The following is a 22,462-nucleotide window of genomic DNA, read 5'->3' as shown; positions in this document are numbered from 1 at the left end:
ATAAAGGTGACCTTGTTGGTCTGTTTAGTAGAAATAGGGTTTTGAATTATCTGATTGTGACATGTGAACAGGTTTTTTATAAGGCCTAAAAAATCAATGGTTTAAAAGTTTAATAACGTTAAAACTCATAAAATCATAATTTTCATTAAAAAAATGGGAAATGATGTTGATGACCTTCATTTTTATTTGAAATACCATTGCTAACAAAAAGTTAAAAAATATAATGAACATAACCAATTTACTGTTTACTTGATATTTTTTTCCTTTGTCACTCAAAATTTTAGGCATTTGATTTTTTAGACAACTTGGTTCCTGATTTCTCCTGGTGACAACTGACATGGTGCCTTATTTTTTGGGGCAAAAATTACCTTGTGCTTGATTTTTTCAGGCAATAATTACATAACCAAGGCATCTAATTTGTTTGGCGATAAGATGGTAACTGTTAGAAAAAAATTAAGCAGTCATGTTTGGCATATTTTGATTAAAGAATTGGCCATGTTGGACGTATTTTTGTAGTTTCGGACAAAATAAGGAATGGTGCCAAAAGTAATTACCATCAAGGTTATTCAAAAAAAAAATTCTAAAAGTCAATTCCTAGCAAATAGATTGCATTGAACACATTTTTTGGTTAGATTGCGCATATTTAAATAAATATATAGGCAAAAAAGTTGCGAGACCAGGAATTTCTTGAATTAGGATTACCACCACGCACAATCTTTCTTTAACTAAAAACTTATAAAGTTAGTATGTATGTCCGTAAATGTATGGCCGGCCTTCACAAATGTCTGATGTGAATGTCCTTACCTTCGCATTTTTTATTCTCATTTACAAATTTGCATTAAATGATCTTTATTAGGTCGAGGAAGAAGAAGAAAAAAAAAAAGCCACCCAATCAAAACATTTCTGAATTCTGAAACACGATGTTGAGGTGGTTGTGGTTTTGATTCCAGTATTTAGAGCCCAAGACGATGTGAATCCATCTTGAAACTATAGCAATTCTTTGAAGATCCCAAAACAAATGCAAGGGTGTTTTTGTAATGTCATAACTTCAGGCATTCCTGCATAGCCCTCTATCCAAATCATTGTTTTCTATACCACGATTGGCCTTGCATCGATTTTCAAAATGATTCATGGAATCAGCCAATTCCGATTTTGAATTGAATCCATTTGAATGAGCCAGTTTTCAACCAGGGGTTCAGTGGTGTCAATAGTTGATAGATTCCGTTTAGCAAAAGGTGGTTGTGGAGTCCATGAGACATGATGTTGTTCATATTGGTCGGATATGGTTAATTTTAATTCAGTGAAACTTTTCTTTAAGCTAGATAAATTTTGTTGCAAATGGATCCTTAAAGAATGTAACTGTGTTCCAAGGCAACAAACTAAATTAGGGGTTTTGGGCATTGATAAGGCTTGAAAGGATAAACCTTCATACTGGTTTCCTTTATGAAATAAGATTTGAAATGTAATTATAATATGCAATTTGTAATGTTGTTGGAAGCAGCCTAAACCTAACTTGTCAATCCAAAAAAAAAAGTTTGAATGAGAACAAAAAAAAGTGGCTAATAAAATCTTTGCAATCATATTGTCATATTTGAGATTTTGTAATAACACCCACTTGGGTCGCTCGTGCGACACCGGGCTTAGGGTGAAGGTGATGACCCCATCATCCTTGGTTCGATTCCGACCGGGCATGCAGGTGCCTTTAACTGGTGGGCTCCATAAGAGCTTGGGTGTTGCCCAGGGTTTACCACAACAGCGGGCAGACTCATTAAACGATGTTGGTCTCCACGAGGGTTCCATGTCAAAAGAATACAATGTAAACGATTTCGTTATAAATTTAATGCCAAAACTGTACTTGATGCTTTTTTGGGAGAGGGTGTTGCGGGTGCACCCCCGATACACGCACTGTAGCTACGGTGCATGTTCCGGAGTTCCCACACTGAGCGTCGCGTGGCGCTTAGTGGGCTGTACGGGGGCATTGTACACCACCGTACATCAGCATGCAGGATGTACGGTGGTGTACAGCTCTGCTGTACACCCCACTGAGCGCCACACAATGCTCAGTGGGGACTCTAAAACACGCATTGTACGCGTGTTTTTGGGGGGAACATATAACCTGCCCGCGTTAATTATAATAAAGCTTTAATGCATTTAGTAGCAATTCAAAACATAGGCGTATTAAAAAAACAATTCAAAATGTAGGACATTTTAAATGGTGTAGAAAACTTAGGTGTCAAGTTGTAAATCGCCCATCCTTTTATCATCATCATATACATTACAATTACATCATCATCTTGTATCATCAACAATTGTCACTCCCATCGTCTCCTCCCAACACCACCGTTCTTGCTCTTGATCAACATCACCCCCCGCCCCCCTCCACCACCCACCACTGTTAAACTATCATCGTGTTGATCAGCTTTATCTTTCTGTTTTGTTACAGCAACGGTATCTCTGGTGAGTAGAGACGCAACAGAAAAGCTTGTTCGCGGTGCCTTCCATGCAAGTATCTTTTTATGTATTCCTCTCATCAAAGGTGAGTAGCTTTTACGTGCGCTTTAGAGTTGGCATCCTCATCATCCATGTATCTCTTCCAATACCAATGTTGTTTCCATACCTTTTCAGTCATCTCATCGATAGGGATGCCTTTAGTCTCCGGCAAAAAGAACAACACAAAGAGGCCCATGACGATGATCCAAGCAGCGAAGAAGAAGAATATCCCAGCACGCATGTGGCACATCATGGAAAGGAAGGCCTGAGCTATAATGAATGTGAAGAGCATGTTGGAGCTCACTGCAAAGGAGTAACCTGCTGCTCTTGTTTCCAGTGGGAAGGTCTCGCTGGGTATGAGCCAACCTAGTGGGCCCCATGACCAAGCAAAGCAGGACACAAAGAGGCATACTAGAAAGACCACAGCAATTGCTACATTGTGGTCTAGGGAGTTTGTAGACTTGAGATTGATCCAAAGGATGGTCCCTATTGCACCCTGCAAGGCAGAAACATGTATGGTTCAAGAACAAAAATTGAGAGTCTTTGGCATGAGAAAATTGGCATAGAGAGTTTTTTTTTTATTCTTTCCAAGGACATACACAATTTTGATCGATGGTAGATCTTCATTTATTGGATTGGTTGTGTGAGAACTCTTTTATCTAGAAAATCTTTAAAAAAAAAGAAAAGCAAAACATGACATCATCCTATGTAGCTCCAAGGTCATGAATTGAGATCAGGTGCAATGTCACATTGCACACTTTAAGTGTGCGGCTGCACCTGATGAACCACCATTTGTTGTTGGGCCCCACAGCTGACATGCTGTATCCCAAAGATGGTGGGTGATTAGGTGCGGCTGCAAACTCATTTCACCTGGTCCTCCCTCCTCCATTATAGAACAAGCAAACCCACAGGTATTTAATAATGAAGTGCATCTAAAGGGGCTTTAGAAAAAAAATTAGTATGAAACAAGAAAAAAGAAGTCTGTGAAGGGTAAGTATTTGGCACTAATGAAGGTAATGAGCTGAAAATCACAGGTACAAACTATATGTGGGCTCAATCTGACCGTGTAGATGTGTTTGAAAAAGGTTTATTTGATATCATGTTTCTCCAACATAAGAACGTTACTTTTTTAGCTGTCAAGTTTTTTGTATATTGTCCAAAAATAGGCATTGTTCATGTGTACTTTAAAAGTTTTTTTTGTATGTTGTGCACATTTGTGAAGTTTTTAATTGTTATTATTGCAGCACATGTTTACATACCTGGGAGATTAGCATCTGAACAATGGATTCTAGGAGCAAACCCCTCCTGCCAACCTTGTCAACCGAGATAACTGAGACCATCGTGCAGAGAACGTTGATGGTTCCAATAATGACAGACGACAGCAAGGATGCATCATTCTTGAAGCCGATGGTCTGGAAGAGGACAGGCGCGTAGAACATGATGGCATTGATCCCGGTGAACTGTTGGAAGACCTGCAGCAGAATCGCTATCACGAGAGGAGGCCTGTTGTTTCTGTTGGCCAGCTTCCTGAAGGGATGCTTGACGAGGTTGGCGGCCTCGCAGGCGCGGCAGATCTCTGCGAACTCGGCGTCGACGTTGACGGTGCCCCTGATCTTGGCGAGAGTGGCTTTGCCCTCATCAAAGTGGCCCCTTTGGATGAGGCTGGTGGGGGTCTCGGCGATGAAGAGGGAGCCCAAACCGAGGAGGATGGCGGGGATGCCGGCGCCACCGAGAGAGAGGCGCCAGCCCCAAGGGTGGATGGTGGTGGTGCGGTAGTTGACAAGGTTGGCGATGAGGATACCGATGGTGATCATGAGCTGGAAGAGGATGTTGAGGGCCCCACGAATCCTGGTTGGCGCAATCTCTGATAGAAAGAGTGGCACGGCCTGTTTTTGTTTTTCCAAGGCAGACATGGTTTAAGTTTTTTTTTTTTTTTCAAGGTAAAGTAATATATATATATATATATATATATATATATTCAGATCAACGGTAGAAAGAATTGTCTCAAATACAGAGACGGCAGAGTAATAAAAATTGACAGAGTCAACAAATTTTGTGGTGAAAATTTAGAAAAGGAAAAAGGTTAGAAAAATATAAACAACAAACGAACCGTATGAGAAGATGATCAACAGAAGAAAACATAGAAGGAAACAGAAGGTTAAAAAGAAAACCTAAATGTAGGTATTCCATAGTGGATAGGAAAGACAATCTTATGTTGTCTTTTCCAGATTAGTAGGTGATGGAGCTAGAAAACAAGATTAGCAACTCACTTTTTAGGTCAGCTCAGCTCAGGAACTGGACTCGGCGAGCTGTGCTATAAGATAGCTTCTTTAGGTATCCAGGTATCCAACTCTACTATGTGCAGGCGAAGTTCGGCTCATCTCGTGTAGGCTCATTTTGTATATTATATAATTTATATGTTATACACATACGTACATGTATACATACACAACTTTTGTATGTTTTATACATGTATTATCAATTTTTAGAAAAGACTTGAGAAAACAAACTTTTTATTTATGAAACGAACCAACTCTTGATCAGCTCATAATGAGCTCAGGCTCAGGTCAACTCATGATGATCTCACTAGCTGAGCTTGATCAGGGGTTTATCCTTAATGAGTCAAACACAAACAGCCTAAGATTATGCTCGTGCAAGAAGAAACTAAATACGTGTGATTAAATCCTCTCTCTCTCTCTCTCTCTCTCTCTCTCTCTCTCTCTCTCTCTCTTAATGGACCAATCTAAAATTCAAGTGACAATGGTGACAACTAGTTGGCAACTTGCAGAAAACCATTATAACCAATAATAAGAAGAACAAACATGGGCACGAAGGAAAGTAATGGGGGCATGAACAACGTACATTGTTAGCAAAGCCAACTCCAATTCCAAGAAAAATCCTTCCAATGATGAGCACGGGGAGATTCATGGCAGCTGCATCGAGAACAACCCCAACCAAGAAGAAGAATGAAGCTGCTCTCATGGTGGGCCTCCTTCCATACTTCCTGCAGATGTAGGAAGCAAAGAACGTAGAGACCAAGGCGGCCACGTACAGGGAGGACGTGAAGAGTTGAAGGTATTGATTATCATATTTGCAGTAGTTGTTCTCCTTTGCTTCATGCTTCCTGGTATAGACCTTTGGGAAAAAATTGATCAAGAAATCATCCATGGATGTCACCCCACCTACAAAACCAAGAAATGGAAGGATCTCAATCCTGTCTTTTCATGATTATCCAAGCCGTTGGCGATTGAAAAACAAGAACTTATGTCAAAAAAAAAAACTTGTTGGTACCTGAAATTCCGATATCATAACCAAACATGAGACCTCCAAAGGCTGACATGATTCCGCATATGAAGACATAGAAGGTAAACTTGGCCTCAAACTCAACTGACCCGCCAGATCCTGGCCCGTCTATTATTATTGCAGGCATTTCTTACTTTTACTTTTCTTGAGAGAGAGAGGTTGGAAAAAAGAAGAGAATGAGGAAGAAGACAAAGGCAGAAGTAAGAATGGCTCAATATTATATCATAATGGCGGTGGAGATTACTCTTATCATTATATAGATAATATAGGATTGGGATTACCAACTGGGACTCTATTAATAGTGTCAATGTGATGTTTTTTCTGGATGAATCTTGCCATTTGCTGTCACTTTGCCAATAATAGATTCATTAGTTTCATAAACAAGAGAGGTCAATGAAGATCCAACCCCAAGCATCAATAATTTATCCAGAACACCACCAATCTAAAGGTTTGATAGTACAGACTTTACAGTGTTTTCAATACCCACTTGTAACTATTGTTGGTTTGTCTTATCCTTTATCTGTGCTGCACTTTTTTAGTTTTTCGGTAATTTGATTTGAATGACAATGTCATTCGGTGTTAGGGACGTATATAGTTCAGACTTGGACTGGATATGGTGATTATGATATCCTACTAATTACCAAATATAGGCTAATCGGAGTCAAAGTCTGATTAATATTTGAAGGCTCATAATATATCCCAATGTTTACATGTAATAAGTGGATATGGATGTCCCTCAAAATCTAGATATCTGTCAGATTCGGTAGCAAAATTCGCACTACAAATCTAACTAAAGAGAGTAGATCGGTTGGATATTGAATAAAATTTGATACATTGGTATCTTTAGTAAGTGATTTTGTCGACTGATAGGTAGCTTTCTGGTACCACCTGTAAAGATTGTCCAATCAACATGCGACCAGATGTGCTCTGTGTGCCTTCGGGAACCAAGGGAAATTCATATCCGATCATGTTAGTATTGGTATCGAATCTGAATAGCTTGGCCAACTATTCAGGTGAATCGGCCGATACGGATTCTTGAGTGAGTCATTCTGAATCAGTTAAAAAACAGAAAAAAAAATTTATTTTGTGTTAAAACCATTAAAATAGTATTACAATAATATTAAAAAATAAATTTATATATTTTCATTTATTCAAAAATAGCCGATTCAGGTCAGTACCCTATCGATTTTTTGCCAAAACGGTATGCATCGGCCGGTTCTGGTAAACATGTTGGATTAGTACCACTCAAGGATTTCTTTCGATGAAACATTCCACTCACGACCGACTGCCATCCTTGCGGTTTTGGATCAAATGATAGTGATTTTATCCTGGGATCGCCAAGTCTCCCAAAATTCTTTTGAAAGACAGGGTTTGACATCTGGCCCTTGAACCACCAGGAGGTGCTCCGTCCTCCTTAGATTAAGTGGCAAATTTGTTTACGCATAAAAAAGTATATAAAAAACATTGCACATTGCAGCGTCCCACAGTGCTTTCAATATTAAAGGCTGAAAAAAAGTAATTTATATATATATATAGAGAGAGAGAGAGATGAGAGCAAAGTTGAATGCCTTGTCAGACGAATCCCCAGCCCATGAACACACACAGGATCAACCACGGAAAAAAAAACTCAAAAAATGTGATAGTTGCTCCTCATGGTATGATCCGAGTTACCAAAAATTTGAACTTCAAATGGATCCCAATCTAAGGGATCTGATCTAGAAGTGTTGAATCTTGACCCGAAACATGCCATAAAATCGGATTTTCTAAATAAAATAGAAAGAATTTGATTTTTTAAGATATATGAGTTTCACTAAACCAAGTGCCGTTGAATAAATCGTTGTAATGTTCGGCCTTCATAAATAAAAACAGAAGAAGTATTTAGCATTGTGTACTTTGTAAATTATGATTTGCTTTCAAGAGCTTTGTCTTCCTATCGCGATTTGTACGTATGAAGGCCATGTCCTATTGCTATTTGCTTGATATCGATTGGCTTGCAATCAGTTATGATTCTTTGTTGTAACGTAACATTCTATAATTATATAATTCTTTCTATAACAAATCGCGATTTATTTTTTATAGAAGAAGTGTTCTATCATGATTTATACAGCCACGGACATAAAGCAAGAATGATTTGTCCTATCGTGATTTTCTTTTACGAGCTTTGTCTATATGAACGATAAGTTCTATCACGATTTACACAATAATTGATTCATAAAAGGCAGAAAAGAAAAACAATAAATAAATCGACATGATGTTTAGACTTAGTAAAGTACAAATCGAGATCGAATAAAACAGACATCATCATCAACATCACCCCCACGTCCAAATAGTGATATGCTTCGAATGCATTTCAGGTGCGCATGAAATCTAGCCTGCTAGTGCAGAAAGCTTCGAGGCAGAGCTGACGAAGCTGCAAAATGTATGGGATCTCATCATCATCGATATGTTTCTACAGGCAGAGTTGATGGACCCGCACGATTGTAACATATTTGTCATGAAGTATATCAAAGATTAGGGAGATATTTTTTCAACTGTGAACGATGGTTTGCAAACAATGGAGGGTCTGGCGGTAGGAATAGATCAAATAGATGGTCATCAGCATCACTCCTTGTCTATTATGCAAAATATATGTGCTTGCTTCGTTATGGTGGCAATGATTGCGGATGATTATGGTTCACTTCTGGAGGTGCGTCATTAGTAGAGATGTTCACTTCTCCATAACTTTCCAATGATTGAGATACATCATCTTTACTACAACTAAATGATAAGCTCGCCACTGTCATAAACAAGACATCAATTTGTATTATTCAGTGCATATGGTTACTTCAATTTATTCAAAATGCATATAACAACGAATATTGATTAGTTAAGCAAGTCAAAGAAATGATTAAATGAATCACAGTATAAAAGCAAGAGCGATTTGTTATGTTTTTTATACTATGCATAGAGTTATTTACCATGTCAATAAAATAAACGATTTAGCGTATATGTGTGTTGATGATAGTGATTCGCGTGACAGCGATTTAATTATATCTACGACATTGTAAAGTGATTTCAATAGAAATCGCTAAATAAGCAGCGATTTGAATACGCAAATCGCCACCGCAAGTGCGCAATAATGTAAATTCCACCCGCAAATGTTTTAAAATCATAATACAAATATCTTATAAATCGTTATTGCAATTTACAGTGTCTTAAATAAATCGCTATTGCGATTTATAGTGTCTTCAGCAAATTGCTATTGTGATTTATAGTGTTATTCAGCAAATCGCTATTCATATCACGGCCAATTTGTCGGAGGTGTATCTCCCTAATCGGATATTGTATTTCTGATCCGTAAATAGAGGTGTCTTTGTGATTGAATCTAGTTTATTTCTATCAATTTTTAGTGATTTATAAGGTTATTTCATGCCCCATTTTGATTAAAAATTAGACCCCTATCATTCTGCATTATTTATATTGCACAGATTTCAGTCCATTTTCCTAGAGTCATATCTCCCCAATGGGAGATCATTTTCCAGATCTATAAAAAAGGTTGTCTTCCTTTATGTGTCTAGTTTATTCCTACCAAATTTTATAAATTTTTATTTCTATTTGTTATTGTAATTGTGTTAAAAATCAAAACTGGTTAGAGAACTTCAGGTTCTGTAATAGGTTCATTTCCTGAAACTGAACGGTGACTTCCCGAAGTCACCATTTCTAAACCAGAACTGATTTTCCCATTCTATAACTTGAGAAAGTTTCTTAATTATGTTAGGAAAACTCTTCCATAAATTTGATACAATTTGAATTCGTATGATCTCTAAAACATTATAATTACAGAAGTCTGTTCACTTTTTCTCAAATTCTTGTTTTTGACAAAAGGCCCTCAATTTCGAATTTTCCTTCCATGATTTCTCAAAAATCTTCAATCTTAAATGGTTTTTAGATAACTCCAGAGTGTTCATAACGATTATGAGCATTTTGATACATCATTTATTTTATTTTGCTTAATTTTTCTTATTTTGGAGCTTGAAAGGTTTATTTTGGATGATTTCCTTGAATTTTCCAATATTGAAGGAAAATTCGACTAAGCCTACATTTATTACTAATATGTTTGCTCAATTTTGCAGGTATTTTATTTTTTTTTGTTATTTTTTTTTCCAGTTTTTGTATTCTATTCAAGGATTGTAATTAAATAATCAATGAGAATTTTTAATTTATTCTTAATTTAGGAATGAATGAGCATTTAGTTTAAGCTTAATTTCATGATTACCTTGTTCTATTTCTTTTTATTTTATTTTAAATACACAATGGAAAAACATGAATGGCATGTGCATCATTCTAATAAGAGGTAAATAACCTTAAGTAAATGATTCACATTTATGGCCATAGTCAAAATGTGAACAATACTTAAGATTTTTATGTCATGGGATAAAATTTGACCTCTACTTCTGGTCCCTTTTGAAAATCATCATACTTATCTAAAATAAATTTTCTTTTCTTCCTCTATCAGAATTTAAGATATAAATTAATTTGAGATATATTTGTGGCCATAGTCATGAATATATTCAAAATTAATTTTGTTTTAAATCCTATAAAGGCCCAAAAACTTAGTTTATTCTTTGTTAGAATTCAAATGAAGATTAGACTAGAATATATTTGTGACCATAGTCATGAATATATTGAAATTTAATCTTTGTTTTTAATTCTATTAAAGAATAAAATTTGCTTTTAATTCTAATTTCAAATAAATTCTTTTAATGCATTCATCAATTAAGATAGAATTGCATCATTATTTTCCATCTTTTTTAAATTATTTTAAGTTATTTTCAAATTTCCAAGTGATTTTTAAAATAAGTTTTCAAAAACAAATTTCATTTCTAAATTCAAAGTCATTTTTTATTTTCAATTATAAATTCAAAATTATCTTTTTATTTCATTTTTCAATTTCATTCAATTTGAAGCTTCTATTGGAAAGGCTTCGCCTTTCCACAAAACTCTTTTTTTGTAAGAATTAATTCACTTGTGCATGGCCTGAATATAGCCCAAGGTTCTATCAAATCTTGATGGGTGCAAAGTACACATAATGGTGCGCATCCATTCCCGAGTTAAAGCGGAGCGATTTCCCCGTCCATGAGGAGAAGTGCTGCTAGAATTCTAAAAAGATGCTCACCGAGCTTAAAGGAAACGCACGCTTCTTCGAATAAAGAGAGGCAGTGCTGTAAAAAAATTTGATGAAGCTCAACCAAACTCAGAAAGAGTGTAGCATGTTACTCCATCATGTAGAGGAGGTGTTGCCCATATTTCGTCAAGTACTTTCTACAATGTAGAAAGGTTTGACTCACTCCTGCCGTCGAAGCAGAGGAAATATTGTCAAAATGGTTGGCAGAAGAGCTGTCGAAACCAGTTGAATGTTTTGATGATGCCATGTTCTTGGAAAACTGCCAGAATGGCCCGTTTCCATGTTTCGCCTATAAGGGCACTTTATTCATAAGAGCCTCAGAGCCAGAGTAGTTGTTGCGCCTTGACTAGGCCACTACTCGTAAGGGTCGCAGAGCCAGAGTAGTTGTTGTGCCATTAATAGGTCAACTGCTTATTGCGATGATTCACGCCAAGCATCTGATCTGTTGAGATTGAGTCGTATGCATGCTCATGGATACTGTCATACAACTAAACTCGTAAAGGCCGTCGTGTCAGAGTACGTTGTCTACCCAAAGGAGGTGAGGTGCTCGTGATGGTCGTAGTGTTGAGAGCTTAGTTAAGCATGCATATGAATCAGACTTAAATGTCACATGAATCCCATGGTTGGTGCCCATGTTAGGGGGGATTACTGAATGGGGTCGGGTACATATATCCTCAGTGTGGGATACACTGGCTTGTTCGAATGGCAAGAACATATTCGACAAGTAATGGTTAGACCGACAGAATCCTTCAAGACTAACGCTCATCATGGCAGACGGTGATGGCACAGCCCGAGTGACATGTATTTGATTATAAACCTGACAGAGTTCAATGGGACCTCGGTCACTCAAGGGGTTTGAGGTCGTGATTATCCTTAAAATCTAAGGATTGAACCCAACTACTGCAAGTAGAGGATGCATCTGAACCGGTCTGTTAGGGTTCTCCCAGTACGAGTTTACCACCCTAACATGGATGAGGTTGTGATCGTTGTAAAAATTTTCTCTTTTCCCTTTCTTCCCTTTCCTTTTTAGGGGAAAAGGCAGAAAAGAGAAGAGAAAATTTTTGCAAGGTCTCACTTGACCTTTTGAAAAAGATCTTTTGAAATTACTCGCCTCTGTTTTGAAATTTTGCAGAAAAAATAGAAAGACGAGATTCGCTCATCGGTACGAGGCTCAACCGTTCTTGGCGCCTTTACCAAAGGTAATTGAACCAAGGATCGAATTCATGCCTTTGCTTTGCCTAAATTTATCTAAGTGATTATTCTAAGTCCTAAATGCATATTGAATCAAGCTTGTGCTATGATTTTGAACTTAAAAATATGTATGCTTTTGGAAATGCTTCAGAAATTTAGAGTTTTCCAAGTGATTCTGAAATGGATTTGAAAATACCTTTTTAGGAAATGACTTCAGAAATCGATTTTGATTTGAAAAATCAAAACTTGAAATGAATTTGAGTTGAACATTTGAAATTGAAGATTTTGAAATTGAATTCAAAGTTAAGTTTTGGAATTTTGAAATCTGAATTGATTTGAAAGAGGAAAAGTCGAAATTGGAGTTTAGTTAAGAATTGAATTCAGAAATATGACTTGAAATTTTGAAATTGTATTTGAAATTTTTACGATTTTAAAGTTGAAAATCAGAATTGGATTTGAAACGTGAAATTGAACTTAAACTTCAAACTTAGAATTCGAAGTTTAAATTTTGAATTTAGGATGGAAATCTTCAATTTTAAAAATCAGAACTCAATTTGAAACTTGAAATCAAAGTTGAAATTGACTTGAAATCAGAATTGAAATTTGAAAATCGAATTTGAAATTTAGAATTGAAAATGGAATTTAATACTGAATTGAATTCGATTTTTATTTTGAATTTTGAAATTGTTTTGAAAATTAAAGTTTAGAATCTAAAATAAAGAATTAAATGGAATTTGGAATTGAAATCTGAATTTTGGAAATTGAAATGAATTTTTGAAATTGAAACATGAATTTGAAATAAAAATTTAGAATTCAAAATGGAATTAAACTTTGAAAATTAAATTGGGAATCAAAAATAGAAATTGAGATTCGAAAATGATATTGAATTTGGAATTTGAAATTCAAAGTGAAATTCGAAATTGAATTTTAGAATTAAATTCAGAATTTAAGTTTGAAATTTTAAAATTGGATTTGAAATGAAAATAGAATTCAGAATTTAGAATTTTGAAAGAAATAAAGACTTGAATTTAATATTAGAAATGAAATTCAAAATTGGAATATGAAATTTGAAAAATCAGAAATTTAGAATTAAAGTCAAAATTTTGGAAATTAAAAAATAGCTATTTGAAATAGGATTTAAAATTCAATGAAATTGAAAAATAAAAAATAAATTTAAATTTATAATTGAAAATAAAAAATGACTTTGAATTTAGAAATGAAAATTATTTTTGAAAACTTATTTCGAAAATCACTTGGAAATTTGAAAATTACTTGAAATAATTTGAAAAGGATGGAAAATAATGATGCAATTCTATCTTAATTGATGAATGCATTAAAAGAATTTATTTGAAATTGGAATTAAAAGCAAATTTTATACTTTAATAGAATTAAAAACAAAGATTAAATTTCAATATATTTATGACTATGGTCACAAATATATTCTAGTCTAATCTTCATTTGACTTCTAACAAAGAATAAAATAAATTTTTGGGCCTTTATAGGATTTAAAACAAAATTAATTTTCAATATATTTATGACTATGACCACAAATATATCTCAAATTAATTTATATCTTAAATTCTGCTAGAGGAAGAAAAGGAAATTTATTTTAGAGAAGTATGATGATTTTCAAAAAGGGACCTGAAGTGGAGGTCAAATTTTATCCCATGAAAGATAAAAATCCTAAGTATTGTTCACATTTTTACTATGGTCATAAATGTGAATCGTTCACTTAGGGTTATTTACCTCTTATTAGAATGGTACATGTGTCATTTGTGTTTTTCTATTATGTATTTGAAATAAAATAAAATAAAATAAAAAATTGAACAAGGTAATCATGAAATTAAGCTTAAACTAAATGGTCATTCATTCCTAAATTAAGCATAAAGTAAAAATTCTCATTGAGTATTTAATTATAACCCTCGAATTGAATACAATAATTGAAAAAGAAAATAACAAAAAAAATAAAATACCTACAAAATTGAGCAAACATATTAGTAATAAATGTAGGCTTAGTCGGATATTCCTTCAATATTGGAAAATTGAAAGAAATCATCCAAAATAGGCCTTTCAAGCTTCAAAATAAGGAAGATTAAGCAGAATGAAATAAATGTTGTATCAAAATACTCATAATCGTTATGAAAACTCTGAACTTACCTTAAAACCATTTAAGATTGAAGATTTTTTAGAAATCATGGAAGGAAAATTCAAAATTGAAAGCTTTTTGTCAAAAATATGAATTTGAGAAAAAGTGAATAGACTTCTGTAATTTAGATGTTTTAGAGGCCATACAAATTCAAATTGTACCAAATTTGTGCGAGAAGTTTTCTAACATGATTAGAAAACTTTCTCAAGTTACAGAATGAGAAAATTAGTTCTGGTTTAGAAATGGTGACTTCGGGAAGTCACCATTCTGTTTCAAGAAATAAACCTATTACAGAACCTGAAGTTCTGTAACCAGTTTTGATTTTTAACAGAATTAAAATAACAAATAGATATAAAAATTTATAAAAATTGGCAAAAATAAACTAGACACATAAAGGAAGACAAATTTTTTTACAGATCTGGAAAATGATGAGATATGACTGGGAAAATGGACTAAAATTTGTGCAATATAAATAATGCAGAATGATAGGGGTTTGGTTTTTAATCTAAATAAGGCATGAAATGACCATAAAATTACTGAAAATTGGCAAAAATAAACTAGATTCAAAGACACTATTTTTTACGGATCAAAAATATGATCTTCGGTTAAGGAGATACGCCTCCGGCAAGTTGGCCCTAATTTGAATACCGATTTGCTAAATAATACCATAAATCGCAATAGCGATTTATTGAAGACATTGTAAATCGCTATTGCGATTTACTGAAGACAATTGTAAATTGCACAACAATTTGGTAAAAAACACTGTAAATCGCAATTGCGATTTACTAAAGAAAATTATAAATCGTAATTGCGATTTATTGAAGAATGTCACAAATTGAATAACGATTTGCTAAAGAAGACTACCAATCGCAATGGTGATTTGTCGAAGAACACCACAAATCAAAATAGTGATTTGCTAAAGAAAGTAGCAAGTCAAATAAATTAAAGCTGAAAGACACTGCAAATCGAACAACGATTTGCTGAAGGATGTTGCAAATCGAATGACCATCTGATTTGTACTATAAATCGCTACTCTCTGATTTGATTTCTACTGTAAATCGTTAATCTCTGATCTGATTTCTATTGTAAATCGCTACTCTTTGATCTGATTTTTACTGTAAATCGCTACTCTCTGATCTAATTTTCTTTGTAAATCGCTACTCTCTGATCTGATTTCTACTGTAAATCGCTACTCTCTGATCTGATTTCTATTGAAAATTGCTACATTTTGATTTGATTTTTGTTATAAATCGCTACTCTCTTATCTGATTTCTATTGTAAATTGCTACTCTCAAATCTGATTTTTACTGTAAATCGCTACTCTCTGATTTAATTTATACTGTAAATCGCTACTCTCTGATTTAATTTATACTGTAAATCGCTACTCTCTGATCTGATTTCAATTATAAATTGTTACTCTCTTATCTAATTTCTATTGTAAATCGTTACTCTACTCAGTTTGACGTTGTCACCATTATCCTTGTTGTAAATCGTTATTCTCTGTCTACTCAGTTCGACGCTTGCACCCTGGTGTCATGTTGAACAATAAACAGAATGCTGATTTTTCTTGTTGTTCAACTATTTCTCATGAACAGACGACGACAAAGGGTACTCCAACGATAATAGATGACAACGACGAAAAAATGCTCCAGCAAAAGCAGACGACGGCAAAGGGTTCTCCGACGACAGTAGACAACGACAAAGGGTGCTCTGGTGACGGCAGACGACGATAAAGGGTGCATCGTCAATCGAGGCTCCTGTTACAGCAGATGGTGCATCGTCAAAGGGTGATCTGGAATGTTTAGGGAGACATATTGTGAGGGGCTCCTGTTAAAGCAGAAGAGTTTACTCCTTAGGGCCAAAATGATGATGATATTAACCCTTTCTGGCAAGAGGGCATTTTTGGGTCGGGTATGATCCGAGTGACCAAAAAATATGAACTTCAAATAGATCACAATCTAAGGGATCTGATCATTTTTTTTATATTTACAAGGAGAAACCGTTTAGAGACCTAACCCCCGCACTGACTCTGGCTGCCATACTTATGATTAGTGTCCTGACAGCATAAAACTGTGCAGGCTTACTCCTTGCCCAACGTGCGAGGTTATTTGTTGGGTTTTTTTTTTTGCCTTTTTAAAAAGAACATAAAGGGGTGGAATTATTTTTTAAGATTGGGAACCTATTCATGAGTAGGTATTATTTAGGTAGTAATTGATATATTTCTAGTCATAATCATGAAATATTTGCAATTTCATGTGGACAAAGGTTAAGTAAAACTTATGGAGCATTCGACATGTCGTGAGTTCATGTTTGAAGTTGGTCATTAGTGTGTTGATTAGTTACTTTTCTGGTTATGTCGATTGGATTGTAAGTGATTTTTTCTTCTTCTTTGGTCATCAAAAAAAAATCTTGGAGTGTACATGTGAATGATGAATGGTTGTCCTCTCTCTCTCTCTCTCTCTCTCTCTCTTTATATATATATATATATATATATATATATATGTGTGTGTGTGTGTGTGTGTGTGTGTGTGTGTGTGTGTGTGTGTGTGTGTGTGTGTGTGTGTGTGTGTGTAAATGATGAACGGTTGTCCTCTCTCTCTCTCTCTCTCTCTCTCTCTCTCTCTCTCTCTCTCTCTATATATATATATATATATATATATATATATATATATATATATATAAGTTCTTTCCTATAAAAATATAGCCGTTTGGAGTTAGTGAAGGCTTTTTTTTCATTTGATGTGGCTCCCCATTTGTTTTTAATGGCTCCATTTGCCAATAATGGTCCCAAGAATGGGGTTGTAAGTCGTTGATTGAGTTGGGTCCATTTTTTTTTTCTCACCCACTCTTTTAGTGTACCGAGTTTTAAAATCAGCACACAAATTGGGTATAAATGTCACCAACATGATTCACCCTCTAAGTTGGTTGTGGATATGATTAAAATATCAGATTTGTATATAGTATGGTTTTTTTTTAAATGCCTCACAATTTACTAAAATCCTTCCCATGCCCAAATTTCATATTCTTCACTTTTTTAAGGTATTTTATCCTTCACACAAGTAAACTTGTTGACGTTGGTGCAATAGATATGTACACTATCTGAAGGTCTCAACATTTCAATGAAAAGGAGATTTGCATAAAAACTTCACAGACATGATGAAACTCACATAAAGTATTTGCGAGCATCCTAACTTGAATCCTAACACAAGAGATTTGCATCTGAAATGTGCAGATCCTCTTATATTCACAAGCCTGATAAATATTCTAAAATTTAAAAGATTGAGCTCGACAGGTTCGCTCCATATATTTGCAGCAGTCCTGGCATTCATGCATACATCATACCATCTTCCTTTAACTAAAAACTCACATAAAGTTAGGACGTATGTCCGCAAATGTATGCTCGACCTTTGCAAATGTCTATTGTGAATGTCCTTACCTTCTCTTGTTTTCTTATTATAAGTTTGTGTCAAATATTTTAGTATGTCACAACCTTCTTACAAATATCATGTGAACCTCCTTTAACTAAAAACTTGCATAAAGACTAAAAGTACATATGTCTCACATTCCTAAGTATGTGTTGTGAATGTTCTTACCTTCACATGTTTTCTAATTGCATATTCGCATCACACAATTACGGGTGTTATGATCTTTGCACAAATATTATATGAACCTCTTTTAACTAAAAACTTGCATAAACTCTAGATGTACAAATGTGTGTTTGACATTCGCAATGTGTGCCTGACATTCGCAATGTGTGTTGACATTCACAATCACCTATTACTAATGTCCCCAATATTTTGCACTCTGATTAGACCTTTGCAAATACAATATGGCCTCCACAAATGTAGTATGACATTCACGAAGAAAAAACTGTGAACCTTATTTAACTAAATACTCCTCACGTATGTACACAAATGACTATTGGCATTAACAAATACATGTGAATGGTGTACCTTTGCATGTTTGTTAATTCATATATAAAGCTATTGTGATCTTTTTTCCATTTTTTGTTTCTCGTTAGAACCATGTTCCTTTTCTCTCTAGAACGCTAACCCTTTTTCTCTCTTTTTTGGCGACTCCTATGAAATCATCTTGAAGCATTTAGACGAGGTTGTGTCATCCTTTTTGTCAACTTTATCATCTTTCGGTTTGGTCAAAAAATGAGTTATATATATTATTTATTTGCATTCTTAAGTTTTTTTAGATATATATTTAATATGACCTGGTAGTATTTTTGTTTTGTTGTTGTCGTGGATGGTTTAAGTTTGTTTGGTTGTGTTTTATTCAATATTTAACACTAGATTTTTCGTTTAGGATTTACTATGTTTAGAGTAGTATATATATATATATATATATATATATATATATATATATATAATTTATGATTATTTTCTTGTTTTTTATTAAATATGTGATGGTTTTGTCTTGGAGTAATGGGTTTAAAGTTGACTATACACAAATATTCAATTAGTGTGATAGTGTTGTGGTTGACTTTGCACAAGCATTCAATAAAAGGTTAGGGTTTTTATAGATAGTTGGTTTTGAGAGTCGTTTTTGTAGGTAATTGTGTTAATTGAATGCATGAAGGATATATGAATGGTCTTTTTGTCATATTATTTTTATTAGATAAATGATATGTTGTGTGATTGGTGTAGGCAGTTAATGATGGCTCTTGAAAGGGTTAATGCACACTACCGTAGCATTGTTCACCATAATTGTTACATCTATATTGGTCTTCAAAAATGATAGCTTTATGAAATTTATGACTTTGATGTCTCATAAAACCAGATATATGGAAGAGTTATTAAGCATCTGGTATAGTTCTTCTCCAAATGCATATAGCCAACAAATATGAATAGATATTTTGGATGATGATGATATAGAATCGATGTTATTTATTGGTAATATTTACTTAGATGCTCGCAAAGTCAAATAAGGAGAAGTTGCTTTAGCTTCATCTATTGAGTTCAGTCCTTTGATGAACATCCAATTGTCCCAAACATTGGGTGGCATTGATGTTCTTAACATGCACACGTACACGGAGGGCATATAGTTGCCATAACCAATTAGGAATATAGATGTTCGACATGTATGCAATAAAGAACTTCTATGAACAATTGATAGTGTACATGATTAGAAGATCAATGCAAAGGATGTGGAAGCTACGCGGTCTCCTTACTGCATTGTGATGCGAGCAATAAAAGTGAGCAAGCTCCACTTGCAAGACTTGCCCAAGAAATCATCTAGCTAAAGTAGAACACATCCCTTTAATATTGTTGAAGAGAGAAGGGTCATCAAACCACAAAGTCTTGCGAAATGAACAACACAACAAAGTCTTGCGAAAGATAGCAACTAGAACAATGAACACCACCACAAAGTCTTGTGAAACGTATCATACTGCCTCATTGAACTAGGTAGCAACATATGTTGATAGGAAAAGAGGAAAAGTATTAGGCACGAGTCACTCCCTTGTGACTCTAGGCAATAGGGAGTGGAGGAAGAAAGCACTATTATAACAATGAAACTCAATTAAGCAACAATTATTGCATACACCCTTGATGTAGAAGAAGAGCTTGATTGTAATAAACTTCACCACAACTCACACTTGAAGTATGTCATGTCTCAATCAGTTTATCATGGATTGACTGGTGAGGAACAATGCAGAGAACTTGATGTCTTCAGGCTAAAGATATCAGGAGAGATGATCAATCGAGACAAAACAAGCTAAAGCGACCAACATAAAGAATGAAATCACTAAGTTGAAGTAGCCAAGGATGATCAACCCCAGGAGGCAAAAAAGATCTACATCACAACCAACAACAACAAACGCTTCTCATACCATGAATGTTTTAATATGTTGTTTAGATAAATGCATGTGTTTTGTAGGTGGCACCAAGTTGGGAGGCAGTGAGATAGACAACCCAATTGGTTGTAATCTTGGAGACTAAATCAAAAGGCAAAGAATGCGCCAACTAAGATGGTGTATGTTCTTATACCAATTTTGGGTGGCAATGACGAAGATCAAAATTGGTGAGCAAGCTCTGATGTCAGTTTTGGGCAGTAATGACGATGACCAAAATTGGCAAGTAGGCTATGATATAAGTTGTCACAGGAAAAAAGTTACCCTTCCTTTCATTGCGCAGAGATGGTGCTTGGCGAACTCTTTGCAGCATAATCAGCACACAACTCGCTTTAGAAGATATGAAAAAGCTTTGAGTGACGAGATATGTAAACCTTAGATAGTGTGAAAATGAATTTGAGGTCATGCATATCTCATCCACACTTAGCACAGCAGAAATCTTGAATATGCCAAGCTGAGAGAGTCGAAAGCTTAACAATGTCAATGACTTTGGTGTAAAAGCAACCTTACCAACGAGAGATGTGTGTCGCCTTCTTATGATGAGTGCACGAGTAGTTTGGGGTTGAATCGCCAACAATGTGTTCGAATAAGCATTACAGGTATAAGAGAGCATTGAGCTCTAAAGAGGCAACAAACGGGGCATATATTGAATCTTAAGACCTATGGGGCATATAATAGGTCTCATGGCAAACCTCCCATCGTGGCAAAGAAGGTCTTGCAACCCTTAACCGGAGTCAGTTGTTAGAATGACTTGGTGAAACTTTCTAGCCAAGAGGAATCATTGTCGCTTGACATGCACTCGTCGAGCCCCTCACAAAGGTGTGAGGTTTGGCAGCAATGTGGAGGGCTATAAAGGGTCTCACTCATGTTGCTCATGGGCATCTCATACACACCAATGTGCTACTCATGAGATATAGGGGTTGTCTCATCTAGACTGCATGGTAGGCATACCAATGCAAGACAAGAGAAAGGGTCCCTATATATGTGTTTTAAGATATGACCCCTCACTAAAAGGAGGAACACGAAAAACACATGGGGAATCATAAATTTTTACTTAGCCAAATTCTCGAAAGTATGTTCGAATGAAGTATCATATTTCAACGAACTGACCACGCCATAGATTTTCTCATATATAAATGTGATAGCAAGTTTTCGATCTCAGGCAAGAAATTCTCAATGTGCAGGGAGGAGTGAGGGTCTAAAATTTAAGAAGGGCACATGAAATTGCTCCTTTTTGCATTCTGACTTCATGGGTGTATTCTCCATATATGATTAAGGAAATATCAAATGATGTATAGTGAATTCTACTTGAAAGGCCTCTAATTGCGAGTGTGAAGTTGAGTTGAGCCGCAGGTGGCCTAAGATGCCCCTCAAGCATTGCACAAGGTCGCGGGTGGTTGAATACCACACCAAGACATGGAGCATGGAGTTGAGCAGATGCGCTTGAGATAGACGATGCACACCAACACTTATTTGGTGAGACGCTATCAAAAGTATTGTGTTGCCTCATGTCACCACTGTATGACAGCCATTGGCATGGGTTTTCCACTTATCAAGGTGTGCATCACCATAGACACCACCGAGACATGCACATCATTGCATGCCACATCTTATCGGTGATGAACAAATTTTGAAACAACGTGCATGTTACGAACATTCATATTGTCAATTGTTTGGGAGAGTTTGATGTTTGCCACATGATTTTTCTTAACAAATATTGCTTAAGATAAATACACGTTCTTCAATCATTTGAAGCAATGCTTTTGATGCGGTGCATCTGAGCAAGCTTGAGGAAAACACATGTTCGAAAAAAATCAACCATTGAACTCGAATGCAAAGGTCAAGCTTGTGCCAGGTTTGAGGAGTTCGAAGTTCAATTTTGAGCGTGTTCGATCACATTTTGTCCAAAATTAGCGAATGTCCTCTTGCTTATGCCCCTTAGCTAGTTTTAGTAAAAGGATGTTTGAACATTTTTGGGACATTCGCAGACATGATTTGTGAATGTCCACATGCTTGTGCCGCTTATGCAATTTTTTCTTAGTAAAAGCCAGGAATCAAAATTTTGGATATGCATCAAATTGGTAGGCATTTCAAAAAATGTGCAAATTTGCATGGACAATATGATCATTTTTTGTAAAAAAAAAAACTTAATTTAGCAAGAAAACTTATGAGACTCATATTTTGTCCTAAGTTTTTGGAGGTCGAAAGACTGAAAAGGTTGAGTAAAAAGTTGTTGAAACCTCACTGGAATGCTACAAGATGAAATGCCTAGGAATCGCTGCAATGAGATAGGAAAAAGGATTGGGGT

The 22,462-nt window shown here is 35.2% G+C and overlaps 1 protein-coding gene across 1 annotated transcript; it reads right to left on the bottom strand.

Annotated features, from left to right (window-relative positions):
• Positions 1-2,530: 2,530 nt before the first annotated feature.
• On the bottom strand, positions 2,531-5,920 carry LOC149823369 (sugar transport protein MST4-like). The gene is made up of 4 exons (XM_090019932.1): positions 5,782-5,920; positions 5,353-5,672; positions 3,750-4,376; positions 2,531-2,986 (listed from the first exon to the last, which is right to left on the bottom strand). The coding sequence occupies exons 1-4, from the start codon at positions 5,918-5,920 to the stop codon at positions 2,531-2,533; spliced, it is 1,542 nt and encodes a 513-aa protein (XP_089876058.1).
• Between the last annotated feature and the right edge of the window lie 16,542 nt (positions 5,921-22,462).

This window comes from Nuphar pumila, chromosome 10 (genome assembly GCF_984573655.1).
Source record: "Nuphar pumila chromosome 10, dmNupPumi1.hap1.1, whole genome shotgun sequence".
NCBI classification, from domain to species: Eukaryota; Viridiplantae; Streptophyta; class Magnoliopsida; order Nymphaeales; family Nymphaeaceae; genus Nuphar; species Nuphar pumila.
This window is presented reverse-complemented; position numbering and strand designations above follow the sequence as displayed.